Source organism: Cynocephalus volans, chromosome 6 (genome assembly GCF_027409185.1).
Source record: "Cynocephalus volans isolate mCynVol1 chromosome 6, mCynVol1.pri, whole genome shotgun sequence".
In the NCBI taxonomy this organism is placed as follows: Eukaryota; Metazoa; Chordata; class Mammalia; order Dermoptera; family Cynocephalidae; genus Cynocephalus; species Cynocephalus volans.
Genome location: NC_084465.1, coordinates 1958778 through 1973250, shown reverse-complemented (window position 1 = coordinate 1973250; position 14473 = coordinate 1958778). Strand labels below are relative to the sequence as shown.

Below are 14473 nucleotides of genomic sequence, written 5' to 3'. Positions count from 1 at the left end.
TCCTTGTAAATTAAAATAAAGCAGTATTAATACCTAAAGGTACACACAGTGGTATATATAACACAGAATGATATCAATTGTACATTGCTTGTACTTATGAGACTTACAGGTAGGCATTCACTTTCAACTGATCTTTAATCAGAAAGTTGTATTAAGTATTTTACATTTCTGAGTGAAGTTATTTTAACTTTTTACTTTGGAATCTTTTCTTTTTTTTTTTTTTTGACTGGTAAGGGGATTGTAACCCTTGGCTTGGTGTTGTCTGCACCACGCTCAGCCAGTGAGCACACCAGCCATTCCTATATGGGATCCGAACCTGCGGCGTCTGCACTATCAGCATCACACTCTCCCAAGTGAGCCACGGGACCAGCCCGTTACTTTGGAATCATTTTGAACATGTTGAAAAGTTGCAAGCTATGGACAGAGAACCTCTTCACCCATGCTGACCACTTGTTAGCATTTTTCCACATTTGCATTGTCATCCCCTCCATGTGTGTCTCTTCTAAGTCATTTGAGAGTAAACTGAAGACATCATGTCTTCCAGTCCTTAAATATTTTGGTGCATGTTTCCTAAGAGCATAGGGACGTTCCCTCAAATAACCACAATTAAATGATAAAAAATGAGGAATTTAACTATGATGTATGGACATTTTTTAATCCACTGATGGGTGGAGTGTGATCCTGGGACCAGGAGCTTCAGTGTCACTTAAGAGCTTGTTAGAAATGAGCATTTTCAGTACAGAATGAGCACTGTGGGGGTGGAGCTCAGCAGTGGTGTTTTAACCTGCCCTTCAGACATCATAGAGCATGCTGAAGTTATGCCAGTTGTCCCATGTCTTTTGTAAAACTAGTTTCCCAGTCGACAGTGTAGTAGACAAGACCAAGGGCACATTTAGTCGGCATGCTCTTTCACTTCCTTTCATCCGTGTCCTGACACTTTCATTGGGTGTTTGCAGGCTGTCTTGAGACTGTCTCTTAGTGTAATGGAGATGACAGCGTATGTTCACACAAGTTGTTTTTTGGTTTTTGGGGTATTTTTAATTTTTTTTATGCATCCCACAAAGGCACATACAATGTTCATGTGAATGATCAGAGCAACATTATTCATAATGGCCAGAAACTGGAAATAATCCAAATGTCTATCAACCCTTGATAGATACCATATAATGGGATATTTTTAGAAATTGAAAGTAATAAATTATTGATACTACAACATGTATGAATATTGAAAACATTGTGCTAAGTGAAAAGCCAGACACAAGACTGCATAGTACATAATTCCATTTACATGAAATGTCTTTAAAAGGCAAGTTTGCACCCAGCCACACTGAGCTGCTCTGGGCACTCCGCATGCTGCTCTCTTTCTCTTCCTTCTCCTCCACTGGGTCAGCTAGGGCAGCCAAAAAGACCCTGAGCCCCAAGGCCAGGGTGGCTTGAGCCCAGGCGGCACTGGCAGTCAACTTCAGAGCAGCATATGGGGAGTGCAGGACAGGCTAAGAACTAACCTGGGGCACCAGGGCACCATGAGGATGCTTATTGCTGGCGCTGGAGATGTTAGGCTTGCTGAAGACAGCAACGTGCTGCTACACGAAATGCAGGTTCAGTGCCCAGAATGGCATGACTAGTGGTGCTGCTACCTCCAGAGTCTTCATTGGAGAGGCGCCGAAATAGGCACGTCTCTGCGCTTCATCCCAGAGTAATCACTGAAGGACTTGAATCTGCAAAGGAAAAGGCCCTTCAATTTTTAGAACAAGTCAAAGTAAGCAGAGCTCTGGACAGGGAAATACCTGTAGGTGCGGCCAAAACATCTCTTCATACTGAAGTTCACACTGAACTTGTGGACGTCTTGACAGAGGCTGTAGTAGACTCCACTTTGGCCCTTAAAAAACAAGATGAACCTATTGACCCCTTCATGATTGAAATTATGGAGATGAAACATAAATCTGAAACTGATACAAGCTTAATCTGAGGGCTTGTTTTAGACATGGGGCACGGCATCCTGATACGAAGAAAAAAAAAGATGCTTACATCTTCACATGCAGTGTCTCATTAGAACACGAAACACTGAAGTGATTTCTGGCTTTTCTTACAAGAGTGCAGAAGAGCAGTGGGTGGTGCCGATGCCCAAGGGGGGCCGGGGAGGCCCTGGCTGACCCCACAGCAGCGCACATACAGTGGCGACTGCAGCCAGAGGAGCTCCCCATGTCTCGCAAGCACTGCATGACCCCGGCCTGGGTGGAGACCCCGTGTCCGTGGCCAGAGTGCTGGAAATGCAACTACACATATTTCACCCTCAGCGTGCCTTTCCTGACTCCCTTAGAGGCAGAGATCGCCTGCGGGTCCCTGGCTCCAGGTGCTGAGCCCCACAAGGGGTGGTTGGGAAGGAGCCCACAGTGAGCTCCAGCATCCTCAACACCTGCTGCAGAGCTGAAGACTCTCGACTCCTCCTAGTTTCTGTCATGAACTTTCTTGAACATCTTTCCCTGGTAGTACAGACCATGGAGTGCTTTGGGCCCCCTATTTCCGTATAGGCCTGGACTGGGGAAAGGGGCAGAGGTCTAACCTTAGGTCCCCTCCTAGGCAGTGCATCCTTCTCCAGGACAGTGATTCCTGCAGTAGTTGCCACTTGAGTGTGGGGGCTAATGGTTTGCCTGTACTGGCCCTTGGGCGCTCGGGGCCCACTTCTTTTTTTTTTTTTTTTTTTTTTTTCCCTTAAACATTTTTTAACACAGAAAATAAAACTGAGCTACTAAAAAAAAGAAGAATGCAGAAGAGAGGGAAAAACTAGTAAAAGCTAAAGAAAGTTCATTAAAGATAGAGTTAAAAAAATAATAAAACTGAAAAAGAAAGTCTGTAGTGATTCAGATAAAGGATTTGTTAGTAATCAAGAGGGAATTGACCCCTTTTTCTTAGATGCTCTTGCATAAGAAAGAATAGTAGCTCTGTGCAGAGCTAAAAGAGATATGGAGAGGCGGACTCTCATTCTGGGTTAGCTCCAAATTCTTTAGGTGACCTAAATCCTGATGGATTAAGACATGCAGGACTTGTCTATGTGTACACAATGGGAGAAGAGAAGCTCTCCTTCACTGAGAAATGTAGCAGTCCTCCCTCTGTCACATGGTTGGTCAAAGGACCAAAGAGCACACACACTCGAATCACAGATGCAATAAGAGATGGCTTGAGGACTGTCAGAAATGCTACTGGTGGTGGATGGCTGTGTGGTCCCAGGTGAGGGGGCAGTGGCAGTGGCAGTGGCAGGAGCCCTGACTAACGTAAGCCCAGCGTAAAGTGAAGGATCCAAAGCATTTGCTGATGCGTTGCTCATCGTTCCCAAGGTTCTTGCTCACAACTCTGGTTTTGACCTTCAGGAAACGTTAGTTGAAATCCAAGCAGAACACTCAGAATCAGGTGAACTTCAGAATCAGGTGAACTTGTGGGTGTGGACTTGAACAAAGGCGTGCCAGTGGTGGCAGCAGAAGTGGGCATGTGGGAGAACTATTGTGTGAAGAAACAGCTCTTGATGCCTGCACCATGACGGCCATAGCACACTCCTGTAAGATGAGGTCATGTGAGCCAGAACGTCTTCCCTGGAAGTTGAAAGGAAGCTTCCCTCACGTCATGAGTCTGGAAGGCTCTACAGAACGATCTGAGGAACACAGCTGCAGGCTTTTGTCCAAGATTCAGATGATCTGCAGAGGGCTGGCCCGTGGCTCACTCGGGAGAGTGCGGTGCTGATAACACCAAGGCCACGGGTTCGGATCCTATGTAGGGATGGCCGGTTGGCTCACTGGCTGAGCGTGGTGCTGACAACACCAAGCCAAGGGTTGAGATCCCCTTACCGGTCATCTTTTTTTAAAAAAAAAAAAAAAGATGATCTGCAGAGGAAAAAAGGAGAGAACACTGGCACCTATCCAAATTCTGTAGTTCTGAAATTATAATTACAGTATTTTAAAAATTGCCCTGAAGTGTATACATAAAAAGCAGGTCCTTTTTGCCTCATGAACAGGATGTTTTGCTTTAGCTGCAGTGACTTAAAATTACATGTCAGATAAGCATATGTTATCTCTCTTGTTAATGGTTTAATAATTTTTTCTTAAGAATATATTTTAAATTATCCAACAGTTCCCTATTGTTAAGCATTTAAGTTCTAAATTTTTATGCTAATACATATAACACTTAAGTAATTTAAGATTTTGAAAGCATCCTTCTTTCCTTTGTATAAGTTTCTATGAGTAAAATTATCAGATTAGTTAGACTTTTCACACTTTTGAAATACCTCTGCTCCCCCAGAGAAGTTGCATTGTAGGAAGCAGGAAGAGGAGTGAACTTGAGGCAAGGGAGCCGAGCAGTGCAGGTGCACAGTGGCAGAAGAGAGAGAGAGGGAACCAAGCACTGCAGGTGCACAGTGGCAGAAGAGAGAGAGAGGGAACCAAGCACTGCAGGTGCACAGAGGCAGAACAGAAAGAGAGGGAGCCAAGCGCTGCAGGTGCACAGAGGCAGAACAGAGAGAGGGGGAGCTGAGCACTGCAGGTGCACAGTGGCAGGAGAGAGAAGGAGCTGAGCACTGCAGGTGCACAGAGGCAGAACAGAGAGAGAGGGAGCCAAGCGCTGCAGGTGCACAGAGGCAGAACAGAGAGAGGGGGAGCTGAGCACTGCAGGTGCACAGTGGCAGGAGAGAGAAGGAGCTGAGCACTGCAGGTGCACAGAGGCAGAACAGAGAGAGAAAGGGAGTGGAACGCTCCAGGTGCACAGAGGCAGAACAGAGAGAGGAAGGGAGCCAAGCGCTGCAGGTGCATAGTGGCAGAATAGAAAGGAGAGGCACAGGTGAAGGGCTCCCGAGGGTGGTGTGGCCAAGGGTGGAGCTACTAGGTGAAGGGCGAACTTTGGAGCTGACCATATTTTCATGCCTCTGCACTTTTTGCTCATGTGAAATATCCACCCCAAAGCCTCTAGTGTCGTGTTTTTCTGTTTTTACAAAGTATGTCTTGAAGATGAAGTTGTGTTACTAAACTTTGTATTTTGAGGGCTCAATAATTGCTTACAGTGAGTGTGCAATAAATATTAAGTTGAAGGGTTTTTTTTAAAAGCAATTTATAGACAGAGCAGATCATTGGTGTGTGCAACTGGAGGTAGAAGTGGGGAACTTTTGGGGAAAATGGAAGTATTCCAAAACTGGATTATGAGTATAGTTGCACAACTCCATAAATTTACTAGAATCACTGAGTTGTGCATTTAAATGAGTAAGTGTTGTAGTATGCAAATTACACCTCATGAAGCTGTTTTTAAAAATTGACATCAGTAGGTTAATACAGTGCCCCCAGAACTGGAGCTGTGGTGGAGAGATGGGAAGAGGTGTGGTGTATGTGCAGTGTATCTGCCTTTCACGGGAGGCAAGTTACACATGCTGTTGTGTTTTGGAAGCAATGAATATTAAAGACATACGAACTTAGACCTATTAGTGGATAATATTATTCAGTGATGTTAGTAGAACTAAAATCACTTCTCTATCTTCCAAATTATTGGAGAGGAAAAATAACCACACAAAACAAGACAAACAGCACCAACTATATCTTGCAGATTCAGAAAACATGAAAGAAGCCTGAACTGTTATAGCAATGAATGTACCAAGGATAAACTCATCTATTAAAGGAAAGAGACTTTCAAACTGGGTCAAATAACTCTACTGTCTGCAAGCAACACACCTAAACAGAGTGATCCAGAAAGGTTTAGTGATGCTTCTGGCTTAGCATATAATCCCCTCCCCCCAAAACTATGCAGATGGGTCTACATAGTTTCAAGCTCTGACCAACATAACCAGATGCGAAAATTGGCATCGAGTCTAATGAAAATTAGGCACAAACCTGGAAGACACCTGTATTTGCCATCTGGTTCCTCTTGGGCCAGTAGTGGAGTCAGGGTGCCGTGCTGTGTGGGATCAAGAGCAGAAGGAGTGCAGGTGAAGCCTGTGAGTGGTGCAGAGAAGGGGCTCAGTCCATATTCCAGCAAACGGTTCTTACCATCAAGATACAGTCAAGTAAGTTAAGGGGATTATTACATACTAAGATTTAAGTACCGTTAGGTGATTTTATCAGTGCCATTTATTATGAGAGACAAGGCGTCTGGTGTCTTTGTTTCAAAACAGTACCAAACCTAGAGGTAAGAAAATTCAGCATCTGGTTTCAAAAAAAAGAAGTTTGGAGGGCCTGCTCCCATCAAAACAAAGTAAAAGACCCAGAGATTTTTGTCAGCTCCTGGCTCATTAGTTAATGCCAATGATGTTAGCAACAATAAAAATTAGGAGTTTTGCTTGGAAGGAGTAGGTTCTGGACTTTGTGACAGCCAATGCAAGAGCCCGTCACAAAGTGACAGTCCAGAAGTGCCGAGAGCCTTCCCTACCGTGCTGACACTGCCAGGTTCACGCTGTAGCCATTTCACTACAGGTGCCACTTGTGGAGGAAAGGAAGTTGAGGGATTTACATCAGCTTTTGAAATCCCAAATAGAGTAATAGTGAAAATTCTCCTACCCCTGGTAGTGATTCCTGTACAATCATAATTGAGTTCTCGTACCATGAAAAACACTTTCTTGGAAGCCATGAGACAATCTTCCTATTTTGGATTTTTTGCAATGATCTAACATGCGTTATATGTGAAATTTAAGTAAGAGTTTTCCATGGTAAGTGTTTTTAAAGTTGTCGTATGTTAGACATCAAATTTGGAAAAATCCCCTTAATATTTAGGCTTTCCAGTTAGCTCAGTATCCTGATGAAACGGCTGCCAGAATTAATTGAGGCTTCAAGGAAGGGAATGACTTTCACTTGAAGTACTGTAAGTAGCAGAGGCAGGCAGGCATAATTTAAAAGTTATGAAACTCTAGTGCCAGATTATTGGAGAAAAATAACATCTGCTAAAGCTAATTAAAGTTTAATATGCTTAATAAATGTGATTGTTACAGACAAAAGAAAATCATTAAAGTGCTGTAGAAAATTGTTAAGTTACCATCAGGACACGTAATAAATTGATGATTTTTTTCCACTCTGAATTAATGCAAATTCCCGTTGTACTGTATTCAGTTATGCACAGGATGGTGCCCTTGACTCAGATTTCAGTGAAGGACTTCATTTTTTTACTTTTAAGACTCCAAGTAGGAAATTCAATTAGCATTATGAAAGAAACACTAAAATATGGCATTTAACTGTAGAATATATTCCACGCTTTCCACTTACACAGTAACTTTGCCAGCAGTCACTGACCCTGCCTTCAGAGATCTTTTTCTGTTTCAAAATTGAGACGCTTTCATTTTAGTTCATTCAAGCAATTGAGAAAATTATTGTCCTCGTGTACTCAGAATGTGGAATAATAAATGTTCTTTCTGGTTCTCCTTCGGTTCCTATTCTAACATTTTTATGAAAGATTTAAAGTAGCATATAAACTATGATTAGAAAAAAGACAGTGGGTTTTAGCATGTTACGTGCCACGTATATTTCTTAAGTTGAGTTTGTATTTAACTGTAGAGAGACCTATGAAGCACGTAAGGAAGCTGTGTGACAAACAGTAGGAGGCTACGAGTCTCTCGTTCCACTTCATGGGCTGCTCTTCCTCAATTTTACCCCATCGTAAAAGGTACACTCAGTTCAATATGTAGATGAAACGAATTCCCGCTGAAACACAGTTCCTGCCAGTTGGGTGCATTTTGGTGGTTTGTGACAGCTTAGATGCTTCCAGAGGTCCCCGTCGGAATGGGAACATGGCTCCAGTTTTGTTCTCCATTTTCCACCACAATGATTAGTGCTAATCACTATTTTTTATACTGTTGGATTATTTTTTTCTTGTAACAAAATTAATGTTGTTATAGAAAATTGGAAATGTGGTTAAGCATAAGGAAGAAAAAAGTCTGTATTCTCTCCCACTCCAACCATATGTTTTTATGTTTCCTTCCTTTTATGAATTTGTGTTTGAATCTACATACATAGGTGTGTGTTAATGCAGATATGCATAAATTTTAAATATAATTGTAGCTGTATCATGTGTACAGTTTTATAGGCTGCCTCTTTTACTCATCATTACCTCCAGATCATTTTTCCTCACGTTAAATGTTCTTTGAAATGTTTTTAATAAACATGTCTCATCATGTGAGTTTACCAGTTTACTTACTATTTTTTATTGGTTGTTTACAATTGTTTTTTCCTTATGATGCTATCGGTGAACATCCTCATGCATAAATTATTTTCTGCATCTCTGATTATTTCTTGGCGTGCAATCCTAGAAGTAGAGGTGCTGGGTCAGAGGATATGAACGTGTATGAAGCTCTGGCCACTCAAAAGAGTTATGCCAAGTTAGGCCTTGGAGGGGAGAGAGTGGTTTTAATTAGATTGTACCTTTACATCTGGCATTTGAAGCACAGCTCGCCCAGTTACAGCGCTGAGGGAGAGAACCAGGCACTGCACTGGGCCTGCCATGAGGAGTTGGCCTCAACAGAGCTCTGATGGCTGTGCCAGATTACAGTAAATTCCACCAGCTGGGAGGGTGAGCAGATTGAGGGCAGTCCGCACTTTGTCGTTTCCATGTTCGAAGGGAACACATAAATCACATCTCCTGTATCTCAGATATGAGGCAAGTAGCTAATGATATTCGTGTATAAGAGGAAGATATAATCACTGTAATGTACTTGTAATAAAAGACTGACATTTCCATAGATCTCATGCAATAAGTCTGCACTTACCAGTGCCTAACATTTAGGAATTTAGTTTGCAGCTATATTTGCACAATTGTAGATGTACCTACACAGTTATTTATCGCATCATTATTTGTAAAGTCTGAGACATCACGAGTGCCCGTGTCACCATGTTATGCTGCATGTCACAAGGAGGGCTCTGTAGCCTTGAAGAAAGAGGAAGGGAGCCACTGGTAGGGAAGGTAACTAAGATGTAGCGAGTGGAAAAAGCAAGGTACAGAACAGTGTGTATAAAATGGGGACGTGTTCTGAAGAGTGGGGGAGGGAGTCTGTTTCCTGGTCTGTGCCCGGAGTATCCGTGAGGGCACTTGAGACACTGATAGAAGCATCTGTTGCTCATGGAAAGGGGAAATGAGTGTCTGCCAGAGAGGAAGGAGAATTTTTACACTATGCCTAAGAATAACCAGAATGTCGTTATCACATCTAGAAAATAACCTTAATTCTTTAATACCATCAGTGCTCGATTTTCCCTGATTTTCTTTCTCTTTCTCTCTCTCGTTTTTTCCTTTTTTAGCAGTTGCTTAGATTGTGGTACAAGCAAGCCACATTCCATGCATGGTATTTGGTCAGTGCATCTCTGTAATCTTTTCTCGTCTACAAGTTCTGCTTCCTTCTCTTTCACATTGTGATTTAACTAATGAAGAAACTGGGTTTCTTCCTTATATCTTGTGAACCAATAGAGGTTTCATCAGAACCTAGATTTGAATTTTTCTTTCTTGACAATGCCATCGCATAGGTAATGTTGTGCATGTCCCATTTCCTTGGCTCTCTGGGAGACCCACTGCTTGTGAATCATCTCTCTGAGATGCTGGAGTTGGTCTGTGGGTTCAGAATTCCTCATCGCCCTTGTACCTAATGATTTCAGCAGTCATTGTCACTGCCTGGGTCCATTCTTTAATATGTTATAAAACAGCTGTACTTCATCTTTCTCATTGACCATTTGGTTACTCTGAGGCATAGTCTGTACAGGAAAGGTAGATTAAGTCTTTATAAGGTTTGTATTTCTTTGATTTTATATTTGGACCTCCTTTTCACCAATGATAATTTCGGTTTCTATTAGCTCATTTGCTTCTAAGTTATATGATCCTGTAAGTTGTAGTTCTACAAAATACAGTTGTATGATAGTTATAACATAGTACCCTAATGGTTTTAGAACAGTAACAGTAATTTACTACAACAACATTTCTGAAAATAATTCTGAAGCACTTGAGACAGTTCCTCTCCTGTGACTAAACCACCAGTAAGTCGGTCCATTTGTTTTGTTTTGCTTTCAGTATTTAGAGATTGATTTTTCCTCCCATTTTGGTTGAATTTGTTTTGTTTTTGTTAACGCAGCCACATGGTTCCTAAGTCAGAGCTACAAAATGAGGTTCATGTGAAGGGGTCCCCAGCCTTCATCCTGTTCATTCCTCCCCTGGAGGTTGGCCTTCCCCACTTTTTAACATAGGCAAATATGTGTAGTCAGCGCTTAGCACTCTGTACCTTTCAAAATTTTAAAGACACTCCCCCCAAGAAAACCAAAAAAACCTTGAGAGGCCCTGTTCTCTGAAAAGTTCATTTGCATGCATGACTGTTACTCTCTGTCCCTTTTTGTGCCCAGAGCTCAGTGCACAGCACTTGGTGTAATTTAGAGCTGAGTCTTCAGTGTGATTAAAGAAGCAAATGTGCTTTTGGGAAAATGTGACTGCAGCAATAACTTTTTCCTGACTGAAGCAGGCATGTTTCGTGTGCTTTTTAAGTCCACTTAAAGCTGCACGTGTTAAAGCTGTGTCCTGTGCACGTGCTGTTTTTCAGGAGTTGTACCCGGCGTTCTGCATTCACAACGGAGGTTCCGACCTCGAGCGGCTCCCCACAGCCAGCACCTGCATGAACCTGCTGAAGCTCCCCGAGTTTTACGATGAGACACTTCTGCGAAGTAAACTGTTATATGCTATTGAATGTGCTGCTGGCTTTGAGCTGAGCTGAAAGCAATGCTGTATCTGACCTTCTCCAGAGAACCCAGCACCTCCTTTGTCAGCAGCGCCTCCCCAGACCCACGAGGATGCTCAGGCTGGACGCCCACGGCTCTCCTGCACTCCTCCTTTCAAGCCTTCCTTCATTTTTTAAGTGATTTTTATTACAGTGTGGTCACTTATTTAGATGGACACTACCTTCCAAATAACTTAAAATAACAAGTGTGCCGTGTGGCTAATTTAGTTATTTTGCCAAGAAGAGCACAGTTTTTAGACTAGTGGCCACTCAGTGAAATTAACCAAAGAGGAAGCTTTGGCTTTGCTGACCAGAGTCGAGTCCCTTCCGGAGCCAGCGGCGCCTGCTTCCTGGGTTCAGACTGGGCTGGGCGGTCTGCAGAGATACAGGGTCTGAGGGGTTGAAACGCTTACTTTCAGGGGGCCCGCTGCTTCTCATGTGGCTGAATTGTTTACAAGCCTAATTGTTAAAACTACAGGCGTTTTTCTTCCTGCTACCTTTTCCCAAAGGGGTTAGGTTTGGAAAGTAGATGACAATGGTCATTCTATATTTGCTTTTTAAGCCGTTTCCTCCACATGGGACGAGCATGCTTATTTTCAGTATGCCATTGAGCTGCATCATGATGGTTTGTGTATCACTGTGTGGTGGTGTGAGGTGGGGACTTCATCCGCTATTCTGTCGGTCTCCGCTTTGTGCCTGGAGAGCTGATGGGGGAGGAGGAGGAGGAGGAGGAGGAGGGTCTGTCCGGCTCCTTCGGCATGTGTGTTGCCGGCAGTACATGATGACTTGGGGGAGAACAGGCACTGTTGCATCTATTAAAGCTGTTTGAACCCAAGTGACGGATCAAGCCTTTGTCCCTGATGCTGCTGCGGCTGGGTCTCTCCATGATCCCCTCTCCCTCCTCACCCCTGGGCTGTACCAGTCTTCCTGGATATTCTGGGGTAATTCGCCGTGCCTCGGCACCCTCTGCTTTGTGGTGCTGCTTTGACAGAAAGACGAGACAGTCCCCACACGTGTCCAGGGAAGAAGAGCGTTCAGTGATTCTCGTAATAAGGCACTTTATCAGGACCTAATTAGTTGCTGGGTGATTTCAGTCTCTAAAAACAAAGCGTTCCAAAGCGTCAGCCATGGAAGCAGAGTGACCCTTTGCTGATGCTGGGGGAGAAGGAATCTAAATCCTTATTCATCTCTTCTCTGTCTAGTATTTTACTGTCACTGGAGGCTCTGTGGACTGTCATAGTTAATTGACCATAATTAGCAATATACTTTTAAATGTGGGAAAACTGAGTGACACTTTTAAGACAATGACCATTATCAAAACAAAATGTATAATTTCTTAATTTGAATAATAAATTAAGTGTTTAAATGCTATTTGTAGTCTTGATATACGGAAATAAAATAATTAGGGTTTGTCTTTGGTTTTATTTTATATTAGGTTGTTTTGAATGTTCTTATTAGTTAATTTTATATTTTATTATCAGTATTTTGGAAATGGACTATCTGAGACTGAAGAGAATTGGCAATCACACTTATTTGTGGTCTTTTTTTTCCTACCCTCAGCTGTTCTGAGCTTATTTATTTATTTGTATGTTCTTATGGCTAAATATTTGCATTAAATTTTTTTTCCCCAAATTCTGTTGGAGTCCTACCCCAAATCATTGTGATTAGTTTTATTCTGCTCCAGTAAAAACCACAGCTTCCAACTGTTAACTAGCTTTATCACAGGTGTTTAAGTGTCATCAGTTAACACAGTGTAACAACGTAGCCTATGATTACTTAAATCCAGATATAGGAGGGAGCAGGGCTGTCATCTGTCTGCACTCTGCTGAGGGGCTACAATGAGGTTGGCCTCCGCTCAGCCCCCAGCCTGTGCTGTGACACCATACTAGAGGCCAGCGCTTCTGGTCACAGGAGTCATCTTCACAGCTCTCTACTTGGGTTTAGCATCAAGTTGTTGAGAAGAGTTATTCCTAAGGGAAGATTCTCCTTTCTTCATTGTTCTGTTTTCTAATTCGTTCTCCCCTACTTTTTGCTTATTTCTGATCGTTTTGTACTCAACCCTAAATGTTGGGTGTTGGAGGGGGCAGTGATGCAGTTGTTTCTCACAAGCTATGATCTGCTTTCAGGTCCTAAGCTCATTACAGCAGCATTATCAAGCCTTGGTGGTCTGCACCATAGTGTACAGTGTGGTAATCTCTCCTCTGCACACAGCTGTGCTACGGACAGCGAGCTCTGTGCCACGCAGACCTGCCAGTGCTCATGGGACTTGGAGCACAGAAAGGGCTGTGGTGGGGTAAATTACCCTTTCTGGAAACTTCCTGAGGAGGTGAGTGGTAGGCTTGGAATAATTTAATATATGAGCTTTCTCATACTTTAAAGGACAATAAACAGCTAAAAGCACATTATAATTCAAATAAAATAGAAATTCAGGGCCACCACACAGCTCTTTCAGATTTGCCTGCTCCCAGTCAGAAAGCGTCACATCTAGCACAGTAGTCTGTGTGCAGAATGACACAGCCCATCTGTATGTACCTCCCAGGGCGGTAGGTCTCACCTGGAGTGTGTGTTGTGGGTGAGTTGTTGAGCTCTGTACTTTGGTATCCTTGGGATAAACTCAGGGATTTCCTGGTTTGCAGGTGGTAGCCAAAGTGGTGACCTGAAATGACGGTGACCCAGCAGGTCCAGGTGGGAAAGGGTACCATCTGCTCAAGGTCTCTCCTTCCAGAAAATTCTGGGGGTAAGTTCTTGAGCCTAAGTACTTTGTGCCTCAGCTTATATATCTATGGAATGGGGATAGTCTGGATACTTTGGTTTCCCAGGAGTGCTCTGAAGATAGGATGAGAATTATAGGTAAGCTTTTTACTTCAACATTCCATAAAAGCAGAATAGAACCTTACTTTAACTTGTCTGCTTATGTGGTTGAAGTGTCGCCCTGTAATGGCAACATCACTGCTGCTGCCTCCTCCGTGGGGCTAGGCAGGAAGCAATAATCCTCAAGTACTCTTACATGCGTTTTCCTTGCCTCCGTTTTTGTTGTAGAAGGATAATTCACGTCATGGCTCAGAGAAGGACTGCCGAGGCCTGGCGATGACAATAGGAGGCCATCCCACCAGGAGTTACCAGAAGTTAGCTGGTAACTAGTGACTAACTTGCTTTGTGACTTCTGTAGTGCCTTCTTTCTACTAAAAATGTAGTCAGCTGAAGATCTCTTCACTTTACACCAATTCCACGGCTCACATAAGATCTCCCACCCCTGGCCTCATCTGCCCCGGCCTGCAGAGCAGCAGAGCAGGGTGGAGGGCCCCAGGGTGTCACAGAGGAGCATTGGGTGTCTCCTGCATTCAGAATAAACACAACGCATATCTTATAACTTGCCCAATAAAGCAATTATATCATGGGAATTAGCCTTTTTGCATTCTTGAATTTAATATGAAGATTATTCAAATATTGAACAATATTTGAACCCAAACAATTTGGTTGATGGGAATGTGTCTGAGAATTATTGACAGTGCAAAATCTGAGCATCTCCTTGAATGGCCCGGATTGCAGACAGAAGCCCGCCTCTGTGATGGGAGCTTCACCTGCAGGAAGCAGGACGCGGGCATGAACTGGTGGGCATCACCCCACCTGGCAGAGTATAGCTCACAGGACGATGGCTTATGTGACCAGAGAGCTGGAGGGGTGTAGTGAACAATGCCCCAGGTGCTCGGGTCAGCAAGGGAACTGCAGACAGCGGTGGCAGAGCTTTTCCGGCATCGTGTGGCTGCCGCAGCA

The 14473-nt window shown here is 43.3% G+C and overlaps 1 protein-coding gene and 1 pseudogene across 5 annotated transcripts in view; both read left to right on the top strand.

Annotated features, from left to right (window-relative positions):
* Positions 1 to 12323, top strand: part of UBE3C (ubiquitin protein ligase E3C) — a 115074-nt gene extending 102751 nt beyond the window's left edge. For 4 of the 5 annotated variants that reach the window (XM_063099679.1, XM_063099680.1, XM_063099678.1 and 1 more), the window contains one exon: positions 10526 to 12323. In XM_063099679.1, coding sequence (XP_062955749.1) covers positions 10526 to 10696 — 171 coding nt within the window. In that variant the 3' untranslated portion in view covers positions 10697 to 12323. Of the gene's footprint in view, positions 1 to 7511; positions 7830 to 10525 lie in introns of those variants that run through there. The other variant, XM_063099681.1, reaches the window with a different exon arrangement.
* On the top strand, positions 1351 to 3535 carry LOC134379623 (T-complex protein 1 subunit zeta-like; annotated as a pseudogene).
* Positions 12324 to 14473: the final 2150 nt, after the last annotated feature.